At 44.0% G+C, this 13613-nt stretch overlaps 1 protein-coding gene across 1 annotated transcript in view; it reads right to left on the reverse strand.

Moving 5' to 3' along the window:
• RSPH14 (radial spoke head 14 homolog) overlaps nt 1-13613 on the reverse strand; it is a 211804-nt gene extending 198191 nt beyond the window's left edge. Inside the window, exons 1-3 of the mRNA XM_073312560.1 lie at nt 13273-13613; nt 10695-10797; nt 10354-10472 (exon numbers count right to left, since the gene is read on the reverse strand). Of these exons, the coding sequence (XP_073168661.1) occupies nt 10354-10472; nt 10695-10797; nt 13273-13471 (421 nt within the window). The 5' untranslated portion in view covers nt 13472-13613. The remainder of the gene's footprint in view (nt 1-10353; nt 10473-10694; nt 10798-13272) is intronic.

Raw genomic sequence — 13613 nt, forward strand, 5'->3', positions numbered from 1 at the left:
GGAACGCACGGACCTGCTTCTTTCTGGTCGGCTGGGGCCGGTTTTGAATTGCCTCTAGCTTATTCGTTTGGGGCTTCAATATGCCCCTTCCCACAATATATCCCAGGTACCTAGCCTCTGCTAGCCCTATGGCGCATTTAGCGGGATTAGCAGTGAGGTCAGCCCGCCTTAAGTTGCGCAGTACTGCCTCAACTTTGTCCAAGTGGGTTCCCCAGTCTGCCGTATAAATGATGAGATCATCTAGGTATGCAGCTGCAGCAGCTTATCCATGAGGCACTGGAATGTGGCTGGGGACCCATGTAGCCCAAAAGGGAGCACAGTGTACTGGAATAGCCCATCCGGGGTGGAGAATGCTGTCTTTTCTTTAGCTTCTTTGGTCAGAGGAATCTGCCAGTACACTTTTGTAAGATCCAGTGTAGTTAAGAATCGGGCACTACCCAGTCGGTCAACCAGTTCGTCGATGCGTGGTATGGGGTATGCATCAAACTGGGATATTTCATTCAGTCAGCGAAAGTTATTACAGAATCTCATGGTACCGTCAGGTTTAGGCACTAGAACAATTGGACTGGACCACTGACTGTAAGATTCTTCAATAACCCCTAATTCTAACATTTTTTTTACTTCGGCCTTGATTTCTTCTCTTTTGGCTGCTGGGATTCGGTAGGGTCTCAATGTTATCTTGGCTCCAGGGATCGTGCGGATATGGTGATAGGTCTCAGTCATCCGCCCTGGTTTTGTAGAGAACACATCTTGGTTGCGATTAATCATGTCGGCTGCCTCGATCTTTTGGCTGGGCGTCAAATCAGATGATATCCTCACTTGCTCATGTAAGTTATCCTCCTGGGGAACGGTCTCCTGCATGACTAAGCATGCCTCTCGATCGTGCCAAGGTTTTAGAAGATTGATGTGGTAAATTTGCTCTGATTTCCAGCGGCCTGGCTGCCGCACCTTATAGTTCAGCTGTCCCATGGCTTCAATTATTTTGTAGGGTCCCTGCCGCTGGGCCAACAGCTTACTTTCTGCTGTGGGCACCAGTACCATCACCCGATCCCCTGGTTGGAACCGTTGAAGCTTGATGGTTATAATGGGGTCGTTGGGTCTCCTGTGCTCTCTCCAAGTGCTCCTGTACAATGGGTGTAACTTGGGCTATCCGATCTCTCATCTGCATTACATGCTCAACTATGTTCCTTCTGGGATTTGGCTCCTCTTCCCAGGCTTCTCTGGCTATACCCAATATGCCCCGAGGGTGGCGCCCATATAGTAGTTTGAATGGAGAGAAACCCGTGGAGGCTTGCGGAACCTCCCGGATGGCGAACATGAGGTAAGGCAATAGGGTATCCCAATCTTTCCCATCCCAGCTCACCACTTTCCTGATCATGGCCTTGAGGGTCCTATTGAACCTTTCCACGAGGCCATCTGTTTGCGGGTGGTATACAGAGGTCCGTAGGGCTTGTACATGGAGCAATGAACAGAGATCTTTCATCAACTTGGACATGAAAGGTGTCTCTTGATCAGTCAATATCTCCTTGGGTAGCCCAACCCGGGCAAAGATCTGTACTAGCTCCTTAGCTATTGTCTTGCAAGCTGTGTTGCGCAGGTGAACAGCTTCCGGGTACCGGGTTGCATAGTCCAGTACCACAAGCACATGTTGGTGGCCCCAAGCTGTCTTCTCTTGGGGCCCTACCAGATCCATGGCTATCCGTTTGAAAGGAACCTCTATTATTGGAAGAGGTATCAAAGGAGCCCGCAAGTACGGGCAAGGGGTATGTAACTGACACTCCGGACAAGAGGTGCAGTATCGCCGGACATCTTCATGTACTCCTGGCCAGAAGAACCTCCACAGGATCCGTGCCTGGGTTTTCTCTACCCCAGGTGTCCTCCAAACAGGTGACTGTGGGCGAGACTCAATATGGCTTTTTGATGTTTTCGTGGCACCAGAAGTTGTTGTATCTCTTGCTCCTGCATTTGCACCACGCGGTACAGGAGATCTTTCTTCACTATAAAGTAAGGTCCGGAACCCCGGACCTTCCCATCCACGGGTATCCCATCGATCTCGGCCACCTCTTTCCTGGTGTTATCATATCTGGGGTCTTCCGCCTGGTCCCGCCCAAAAGTCTCTCTCCTGGGACTAACCTGCCCAAGCTCCCAGGGGCCGGCTTCTGCTTCTTCCAATGGCTCGCCACCGTTATGGCTGGGGGCAGCTTCTGGCTCACCTTCTGTGGTGGAAGTTTCTCTGTTGGCTGCTCGCGTCCACCTGCCTATTAGGGAGGTCTTCTGGCCCTGGGTCAGGATCCAGGTTCCCAGGGCCTTTGCAGCCTTCCTCTCTTTTTCTGTCTTCCGGGTCTTTCGGGTGGCTGAGAACAGATCCTGAGAAATCTCAGCGAACATCGGGGGTTGACATTCACCCGGTGACGAGTCGCTGTCCTCAGAGTTCCCACCTCCCTCCAGCCTCTCCAGGGGCAGTAAATTATCAAACCCTGGATAGTCCCTGCCAATGACTACAGGATATGGAAGTTTAGGAACTACGCCCACGGCCACCTCAGTGGGGTTTCCCTGAACCTCTATCTCCACTGGGATGGTGGGGTAATGGCTCATGGCCCCATGCACGCACATCACTGCTACGCGTTTGGCTTGTAGTAGCTGACTATTTTTTACCAGCTTACCCGATATGAGGGTGATAGCACTCCCAGAGTCCACAAGCACTGTAGTCTCTGTTCCATTTATCCTCACTGGCCTGGTGTAATTATGCGGGGCTAATGCGACCCCCAGGAGGTGGATAAGGGAGCATGGGACCTCCCAATCCCCCAAGTTACATTGCATAGGCTCCTCGGTGCTGGGACAGTGCTGCTATGTGTCCCCACTCCCCACATGCATAACATCTATAATTGCTTTTAATCACTCCCCTATCCTGGGTGTTAGGGGGTTTAGTCCCGGGGTTCCCCCCACTCAGGCCAATCCCTTCCTTCTGGGGTCCCTGCTGGTTTTCACCCCCCTTCTTCCACCTAGGACTCCCCAGGGGTTTGGCTGCCCAAGCTTCCAGGGTTGGGGTCGGGTGCTTGCTTCAAAAGTGGCTTTCCTTGGGTAGTCGGGTCAGTTCCCTGGCTGTCATCCATCTTTCTACCAGTGTGATCATCTCATTGTACGTGGACAGATCGTTCTGACCTACCCATTTGCGGAGATCTGGCGGCAGTCCCCGCATGCAATGGTCGATGACCAGGATCTCAAAAATCTCCTCCGGCCTGTACACCTCGGGCTGTAACCACTTCTGTGCGAGGTGTATGAGGTTGAATAGCTGGGACCTCGGGGGTTTGTTCTCCTAGTATTTCCACTCATGGAACCTCTGGGCCCTTACCGCTGCCTTTACCCCTGATCGTGCTAGGATCTCTGCCTTCAGATGGGTATAGTCAGTGGCATCCGTGGCAGGCAAGTCAAAGTAGGCCTTCTGGGCCTCTCCACACAAAAAAGGGGCGAGAATGCTGGCCCAGTGCTCCTGGGGCGACGCCTCACGCTGAGCAGTCCTTTCGAATGAGAGGAGATATGCCTCTACGTCATCTCCTGACGTCATCTTTGGCAGACAACCAGTGGCCCTCAGGGTTCGCATACTGTCAGACCCACGGGCCTGGGTGGTGAGGATCTTCAGCTGGTTCACCACCTCCCTCAACAGGGCACGATCTTGCGTCGTCTGGCTCATCAATAATTGATTGGTTTCCTGCTGTAGCCGCATAGACTCCTGTTGTGCCATTGCCTGAACCCGGGTGGCCTCCTGCTGGGCTGCAGTGGCTTGTACCAGAGCTCTTACCACCTCCTCCATTGTGGTACAAAGCAAACAAACAAGAACCTAAATAAATAAATAAATAAAATCCAAAACCCCAGTGCGCTTTTTTTTTTAAACCTCTTTCTTCTGCCACGCTGTGAACGAAATCCCACTTTTAACACCAGTCGTGACAAAGCTCTGTCCTTGCCTCCGTGGGTCCCGCGTTTCCTGGCGGATTTCGCTAGCCTCAGAGGCTCACTGTGATCCTCCACGTAACCCTTCTTTCTCTAGAGACAAGGGTCATAGTCTACTGAGCCATTTTCATCATAAGCCAGCAAGGGAGGTGAGGAGAAGTTATCCTTCCTTGCACAGTCTCTGTTGTCTCCCAGTCTCAGTGATTAATCAGGGGGCAAAGGTGCGGGGGGGGAGGGGAGCCCGGGCCCACCCTCTACTCCAGGCTCTAGCCCAGGCACCCTAATAGTATCAGCTATGGTAGCTGACCTTTTAGAAACATGACATGTACAATTCCCTGGGCTACTTCCCCCACAGCAGCCCTCACTTCCTCAAGCTCCACTTCACCCTTACCTCAGGGCCTCCTTCCTTGTGCCTGATATGGTGTGTACTACTCAGTCTCTCCAACAGCACAACTTCCTCCCACAGCTCCTGACATGCACACCCACCTGACTGACTGGGAGGCTTTTAACTAGTTTCAGCCAGCCCCTGATTGGCTTCAGGTGTCCCAATCAACCCAGCCTTCTCCCTGCCTTCTGGAAAGTTAATTGGCCCCAGGTGTCTTAATTGACCTGGAGCAGCTTCCATTTCACTTAACCTGGTACCAGGGATTTGTTTAGCCTTGAGCTAATATATCTATCTCCCTCTACTTTTCTATAGCCATCTGGCCTTGCCCCGTCACACTAGTCAAAAATGTATGGAATATTTGATTTTTGTTATCTGCTTATTAGCCACTAGCAATAATGGTCTAGATATCACTATGACACACACTAACAGCACATTTTGTTTTATGTGGAATTTTTGAGTAGTAATGTTTTAGGCTTTGGCACCACCAAGAGCCAATTTTGCTTACTACTGCATTACATTGCTAGATAGATTCAGATGTTCTAATGAAATCCAAAGCTGTCTGCTTTTTCTGTAACCCTCAAAAAAGTCTGTCTCTAGAAATTCATGTGAAAGAAAAAATAGTTTTGTTTTGCAGTGATAGTGCTCCTGGAAAAATAATTATTTTGGAAGTAGATGCTACTGCTGTATCATTTGTCTTTGTAAAACTTGAAGAATAAAATGAAAACTACAGCTTGAGATATTTCATCAACTGTTTTTGTCACACACATCTGATTAAACACTGAACAAAAAAAGCTGTGTGACAGATACAGCTAAATCATACAGGTAATTCATTAATAACTTTGAATTATAAACTAAATATAAAACCTGAAGAAGCACCAGTCAACAGATCCATGCAATCACACAGCTTCAGAAATGTGAGAGTAATGGTTTGATCTTTAAAGACAGGAAGCATCCTCACTGCTCACTGAAGTTAATCAAAGTTAAGGGTACTCTGCACATCCTGAGACTGGGCCTTAAAATATTAGGAAATAGAGCATTTTCTCACTAAAATACTCATAAGTAAACAGTGATCTTCCCTGTTAAAAGCCTACAGTGGCTACAAGAGAAGTACTTTACATGCTAGGTCTGGTCCTTTGGGGTACTGAGTGCCCTCAAACTCCATAGACTTTGAATGGGAGTTGTGATCTGGCCCACATATATCAATGGAGTGTTAATTCAAAAGCTTAATGATTACAATTTAAATGTCAACTATTAGCTGTATCACTGATTTCAGCACAAATATACACCTAAAGTGTTTATCCTACAATCCCAAACTGCCTCCCACACCTTGCTGCTGCCAAAAGAATTATTCCTTCATTAACTGCCAAAATTCCTGCTTCCCCCAACAACTTCTACAATGCAGTTATACATTTTCAATGCAAAGTTCTGCATTACACTGAAAATTTAGACAGCATAAACTGAATTTATTATCAAGGGATACTATCCTGATTGTATTATTTATTTCCAGCCTTCGTTCACCTTCATATTTAATTCACTAAAATCTTCCATTAAAAAAAAATCATCTGAAGATGCCACAGAATCTCTAGTCTGTCATACTGAAGTGCTACAGAATTCAGGAGCTTTTCCTGGAGAATTTAAGTCAGGGTGGTCTCCAAGTATACAAGGCTTAGATCATGTATGCCACAATGAGTGTTTACTAGGATTGCCAACAGTGCACTATTACAAGGGACATCCCTTTTTTTTTTTTCATCTCTGTATTACAAGATTGGGAGTTGCTAAGTGCTGCAAAAAGCAGCAAGAAATAGCCCTGGCAAATGTAGGTGAGTACTGCTTATTATTGATGATGATAATATTTGGAGGGGTGGGGAGGAGAGGTGAGGCAGGGGTGCTAATTTTTGAAATACAGATTTCAAAATTTGTCCCTTATTTTTTAAATACAATGTTGGTAACCCTCAGGTTTACTAATGAAATAACTTTACCTGGCATGTGCTTTATGTGTCACAGTTTGATAGCAAAATGATAACAAGAGGTTGTGCAAATGTTTGACGGTAAAATATACACAGAGAATATGCCGTAGATGGATTTTCAAAAGTGACTAATGATTTTTGGGTGCATCCGTTTTTCGGGGTGCTGCTTGAGACACTTTGAAAGGCCCTGATTTTCAGAAAATGCTGAGCACCAAGTACATGATTTTACAGAAATGTAGGCTTATGCCCAGAATAGAGCAGTGATAGATAGACCAATCTGAGTTAACAGCCAAAGAAAGAATAGCCTATCGCTGTAAAGATCAGTTATATGGATTCAAAGAAATTTTGACTGCATTTCTAGATATATTTAGATTAAAAATATTTAGACTGCTCAAAGAAGAACACACTTCCATTCCTTCAAACACCACCTCCTTTTCTATCCCTCTTTGGTCCCCTGTTTTTCCTATTTGTATACATTTTTGCCTATTTGATTACTATAACCCCCCACTGTAACTATGTATTTGTAGTATTGTCTAGTTTTGTACTGTCTGGTCTTGCAGCTTTGAGTTGTAAAACTGCATAAGTCTTTTGGGGATCCCATGAAGCGTATGGTTCTTGGAAACATATACAAACTACAAGTCATCCACCTTTTTGTATTTTTCACGTTGTCTTTTATAAAAAAAATTAAGTCACAAAAGAGGTGCTCAGCACTCACTCTAGAGAAAATCAGGATCCTTTAAGATTTCTCCAGTTTGGCTCCCAAAATTTGAGGTATGCAAAATCACAAAACTTTGGACTTGTATTTCTATTCAGGATCGGTATCTAAGGCTGGTAAAATAAGACTGTTCTTCAACAGTGTCACCCATTTCCATTAACTACTGATCAGAACAAACTAAGGTCTCAACCCTGCAGTGAGCTCCATGTAGGTGAACCTTTGAATCCAAAAAGATCTCATTCCAGGATCAGGATCTAAGTGTTTTACCTGAAGTCAGACAGCAGCATTCACCTGTCCTGCAAAATTAATTACTTTATAGAACATTTTCTCTACAAACCAAAATCCAGATAGAAACACTTCCTGATACTAAACAAATACACAGAGTAAGAAGTCCCATGTCTTGACTTTATTTTGCAAAAAGGTACTTGAACTATGTATTACCCCCTTTGACCCATGCTGTTAGCCAATATTTGTGGTCTTGAGAGTTGTTTCCATTAGCAAGAGAAATTAGTTAAACAGGATTGTATCAAAGAAATACCTCTATTTACAAAGAACGTACACAAGGTCCTGTTTCCCTGAACACAGCAGAAAGCAAACAAGAGACTGTTTCCAAGCTCAATACTCCAAGACTCTTTCAACCCATCACTCTGCCAAAAGGCTCTCTCTTTCTTTACTTTATCTCAGGACCATGTTTACTGTGCCTATCTTGTTGCTTTCTGCCTCCCTACAGCTTCTTCTGATCCACAGCCCCATGCATTTGCAATCAGATCCCAATAAAACTATTCCACCCACACAGCTCAGTTTCTGACTGGTGTTGTATGTGGTTTGTGTTTTCCGTGGAAGCTATTGTTTCAGCTATCTTACTCCAAAAAGAAGCTTATGTGCTGCTTATGTTTATCCTGAATGAAAGTTGGCACTCACGCCCACGAGCTCCAATAAGGTTTTTGACAGCAGTTAGGGGTCAGACATGTCTTCTGGTAGCCACTGAAATCTTCGCCAAAAATATTCATGAATAGTTCCCTAAAATTAAGGCTGCAGTACTTTTTACATTCAAACATCTCTAATGGATGATCCTGCAATAAATTCAGTATTAGTAGCTCCGGGCGTGCCAGAGAATACATTGGATTTATAATATATGGCATACTGCCATTATGTTCTGCAAGAAATTCCTGGCAGCATGGTTAAAAAAATGACACATGAAAGGTGTGATTTTTTTTCTTATACACTAAAGCCCCTTTATATCACTCTGGCAATGTTAAGGGGGTTATGTGAGTGTAATGTAATTTATTTCATGTTAAGGTCTGTTTACGTTGCTATCTGCGACTATTTGTATGTTAAACTGTTCTGCTCTGAAAAGGATATACCAAGAATCCTGCTTGCCTTTAACATTTCAACACACTGTCAACACTGAAGAACAGTCAGTCAAGGAAAAGCAAAGGGACAGTGTGATATTCAAACAGATGCTTGAAAATACATACACAGTGATATGTCTAATTTTAAGCCTGCTAGCCTTGACAGCAACTCTTTAAACATATAATTCTGCTGTGAACCAACTGGCATATTTTCTTCCTGCGACATTTTCTTCTCTCACAAGTGCCACAAAATGCTATTTATCATCTTGACTACAGAGCTGAATGAATAAGTACCCTGATAGATCAGGACATACTAAAGAGTCACGTTGCAAGCCACCTTCTCATTAGATTTGAAAGTCTACAGGATGACTAATAGAACAAAATAATGCAAAAAAAATTTTAAATTCTACTAGAAAATCCTTTTATCTGATAGATAGGTGATCTACTACACCTTAATGGTGATCACATAAAAGTTGTTGGTTGTTTTGTTTTCCACTGGATTGCTCTGCTATTAACTGATTTATTCACTTCAAACTTCACAACGGGCTGCATTCACATAAAAGTTCTCTTCTATAATTCAAGCATGCTCACTCAGCAATTTTTTTTAAACATTCTCTCAATGCCTTTTAAGCACCACTACTATGATGGAAGTCTTCCACTTGAAATTTGGTATGTTTTCCTTTGTCTTAATATAATGGATTTTAAATGGATATTTCCTGTAGATACTATTGTACTTCTGAACTCTGACACAAATCAGTATTTTTAAAAAATGTGGACAAAAGGATCAAAAATCAGGGCCAAACCCTTAAGGCAAAAAGAAGACAGAAAACTAAAAATGTATGTAGTTAGACTAAAGAAAACATTTAAAAAGTATAATGAATTATCCCACTATTATTTCAAGTCAGAGACAAATTCTTATGATTGAACTCCTAGGGCTAAATGCTGTACTCCACTTCCTGAGAGATGCAGCCCAACAAGATTGGTGGGGGGCAAAGATGCAGTTTTGTTATTTTTGCACCCTATGAATTCTAGGCTGCTAGAGGGCTGAAACAGCAGCCCATAGCCTAGGCACAGTAGCCCAGAACCCCTGGAGCACTTGATGTTATTGGCGTGCTCCTTCTGCCACTGATATGCCCCCTACACCAGAGCTTGCGAGTAGGGTGAGGTGAGGGATATTTACACAGGATCTGCATTACCCTTGCACTGGAGAAATTTGCCCCAAGCCTCTTGCAGCTCCTGTGTAGCCCCTATGAGCTGCCAGAGTAGAGTATGGGGGCTGGAATAGTAGCCAAAGTCAGCCCCCTAAAATTAAGAGAGAGAATAAGCAGCCTCTTTAATGCAATATCATTCATGGGAATTCCTGAAATCCAAATCTGAGGGCTGAAATCCTGCAAATTCTTATTCAAGAGAGTAGCCTTACACATGCAAGCAGTCTCACTCAAGTCAATGGAATATGCCTTGTGAGTAAGAGTTTGCAAGATCAAACCCAAAAGAAAAAAACATACATTGCTTTTCTGACACATTACAATAGAACCTTGTTTCAACATGACCTGTGAACTGAGTGAGCCTTTTATCTTTTAAAAGTAAGAATTGACACTGCTATTACAAAACCTGCAAACAATTTAAAAAGTGAGAACAGATCATCGTGCAGTATAATTGTCCCTCACTCAAAAGCAGCAAGACATTCTTTTAAAGTCTTCAGATGTAACTCAATGATAAATTACAAAAATAAGACACTACTTATTTTTGCTGATCTTATTTTCTTTACTTAAAGTTATTTCTCATTAATGGAATTTTAAGGAAACTGAAAAAATTTAAGCTGTAAATTATTTTGGAATAAGGTACATTCAACTATCTGCTTTCGCCTCCTTAAGTATTTAATCATTTGAAATGCATACTTAAATAGACCTGGAAAGATTAAGATGCCAGAGCACTTTATGTATCCTTCTGAAAGAAATACTTTGAATAAAAAAAAAAAAATCCTACCAGCCGGTAACTCTGCCATTATTTCAAACGCCCGGTGCATGTTTCTCCGACAGATATCCACTGGATCATTCAAGAGCTGGGACAGGGCAGGAATGACTCCATTTTCTATAAAGCCATCCCTAAAACCAGAAAGCTGGGTTTATGGGAGATTTAATTAGGCAAAACAAAACTCATAAATCCTACCAATGTGTAATAATCTCACTGACATTCTGTTCTAAATCTAAATCATTCCAGCAATCTTGATGAAACTTGGAAACTGCTGCTGAGTATTCTTCACTTAAACTTTAGCTACCATCTCCACTCTCCAATACCATCCAGTAAACTCTGGGGAATATACTTACCTGCCAACATTATGAGTAGCCATTATATAAAGGACTTCGGTTGTTTTTTCTCGAACAGTGCTATCTTCGTCAAGAAGCAAATATTTCAGATTATCCAGGAATCCTAAAAAACAGAATAGATTTTTTTTTTAACATTTCTTTACTTCAGGGTTAGTTTATTAAAATTGCAATGATTGGGTCAAACTCTGGCACTAACACATCAAGAAAGAAAGTGACTTCCAGAGTTGAAGATTTACCACCAAAAATGCCATGCCACGAATCTCCCAGTGTTGAAATTTCACAACTGTAGTGTATGAGTTATAGCTGTAATATGCTTAACACAGCTAGCATCACTAAGGGCATGATTCAAAACACAGTGAAGACAATGGAAAGATTTTTGTTAACTTCAGTGGGCACTGGTGGGGCCATAAGTAATTAGGCTGCTGTGTTCTGCACTAGCTAAGGCCCTAATCCTGCAAATACTTATGCATTTGCTTAACTCTAAGCTTTTAAGCTAAGAGTAAACCCACTAAGGCAGGCATTCTCAAACTTTTTTGCTGGACCCCCTTTGAAAATATTTCAGGCTGTGATGACTGAGCCCTCCCCGCACCCCTCTCCAATACCATTCCACCAATGGGCGGCAGGTATCATATAGGCTGGGGAGGCCGTGCGTCTCCAAACAGCCAGGCCCATGCTCCGCGGCTCCCCCTGTGCAGTGGTCCCAGGGCTGGGGCTGCATTGCCCATCCTCCCGGCACTCTGGGGCTGGGGCCACATCGCCCCGCACTCCAGAGCCGGCAGCCACCGGGGGGTGGGAGGGTGTAGAAGGGGCAGGGCCGGTGGTTCACGCACTGCCCATGATGCCACCATTACTTCTGCACTGTTGCTAGCGGTGGCGCAGCCTTCCGAGCTGGGTGCCCAACCAGCACTGCACTAAAGTCAATGGAGCTACTCATGTGACTAAGAACATACATGTTTGTAGGACTGGAGCCTAAAATTTTTGGACTTTTTTCAAGGGTAGCCCCAAGCAGAAGTTATGTGAAGAAGAAATGAACTTGATTTCCTTACTTGGCCATACATTTACTAAGCCATTATTGGCTGGGGGTGGAAGACAAGTGGTACACCTGGTAGCAAGGGCAGAATATGAGTCTCACATTATTACCTTTTTCAGAGTAGCAGTCGTGTTAGTCTGTATTCGCAAAAAGAAAAGGAGTACTCCTTTTATTATTACCTTTGCTACTGTAGTTCGGATTAAAAAATAACCTGACAGATTCCTAATGGGATGACCAGTATTCCTGGCTAGAGGAAATATCAGCAGAGGAAGGACTTCAAGGATTGCAATGGGGCATGGAGATTAGAATGGTGGCAGAGCTGAGGCAAATTCCTTCTTTAGTTTAAGTTAAACTAGCTGTAGGTATGCAGCACCCGAAGTGCCAAAAAAATGCATAGGAGACTGAATTCAATGGAGCTGTGCCAGAGCTGAGTTGGGGTTTGTTTGTGGAGGTTTTTTTATATGACCATTTGCAGCAGAAGCTCATTTAACCTGAATCACAGAATATCAGGGTTGGAAGGGACCTCAGGAGGTCATCTAGTCCAACCCCCTGCTGTCATTTAGCCAATCCCCAATTTTTGCCCCACATCCCTAAATGGCCCCCTCAAGGATTGAACTCACAACCCTGGGTTTAGCAGGCCAATGCTCAAACCACTGAGCTATCCCTCCCCCCACCTGCCCACACTAAAGGAAAATATTGATCCAAATCTGGGGAAAACAGAGGTGCTAAGATACAATGCAGATGACTGTTATAATATTCATAGTTTTGTAAGCCTGACAAATATTTTATTCCATATTATTTAAAGGTTCATCAGAGTAGACCCTGATCCTGCAATGTGAACTGATGGTTTGGACTGTTACAACTGTGCAGAATGCCAATGAGGTCAACAGGACTCCACATGGATGTAAATGTCAGCACTATCTGATCTACGTGGGTGGTTTTCCATGAGTGGACTCTATCCCTGTGCAAAGCCCCAATGAAGTCAGTAGATCTGCACGTGGGCGTAAGTGTCCAACTGCGCAGAACAGCCTGAATGCTCGGGGACTCCGAGAACAACAGTTCCACCCTCAGACACAATGTAGGAAGAAAGTTAAAGATAACCTACAACTAAAAAAAAGTGGGTTTGTGCCCTGTTTTCTTCCTGTATGCTAGTCTGAAAGGTTTTTCTTCCCCCAGCCATTGGGGGGGGGTGGCTTACATTTTTTACATATTAAAAGTCAGGTCTCCCTTACTTTTTGTCTCCTGGAAGGCTTATTTACTACAGGAGAACTGGTAGCATTAAGTAGCAGAAATCCCATGCACATAAAATCTAATTAACGGATAGGGAAAGTCTTTTTCTCTTGGACTATTTACAACTTTTTAAAAACATTTGCTAAACCAGGGCATGTGAGGCATGATGTTCCTTGTATTTCTGAGGTAAAAAACAAGCAGGAATAAAATGAAAACCTTTACAGGGCTTTTGTACATCCCAAAGAAAGAAACAAAACCACTTGTCCCCTTTCCCAGGGCCAGGTATTCTGGAAATCTGTGGCATCAGAGATCACTTACCTAGTTTTATTGCTTGGTAAACATTCTCTGGGTCATGCACCAGGTCACATAGGGCCATCAGTGCCCTCTGCCGGGTCAGCAGCTCAGGGGACTTTAACTCCTCATTCAGTTTAGGTAGGGCCCTCTCCCCAAAAGCAATAGGGGCTTTAGTGGGGTCAATGTCGGGGGGCAGTTTGGCTGAGATACGAGCATGTGCCATCCTTAGGTACGAAGGAATGGATTCCCTCTGTTCGCTAAAGACACCCCAAAAATCACTCTCCCAGAGGGGGTGGCTAAAGTACCCGAGGAAGCAGGAGCTCCTGCTTTCAAGTCGCACTAAGCTCCCAGCCCCAAGCAGAGCT

This window comes from Lepidochelys kempii, chromosome 15 (assembly GCF_965140285.1).
Source record: "Lepidochelys kempii isolate rLepKem1 chromosome 15, rLepKem1.hap1, whole genome shotgun sequence".
NCBI classification, from domain to species: domain Eukaryota; kingdom Metazoa; phylum Chordata; order Testudines; family Cheloniidae; genus Lepidochelys; species Lepidochelys kempii.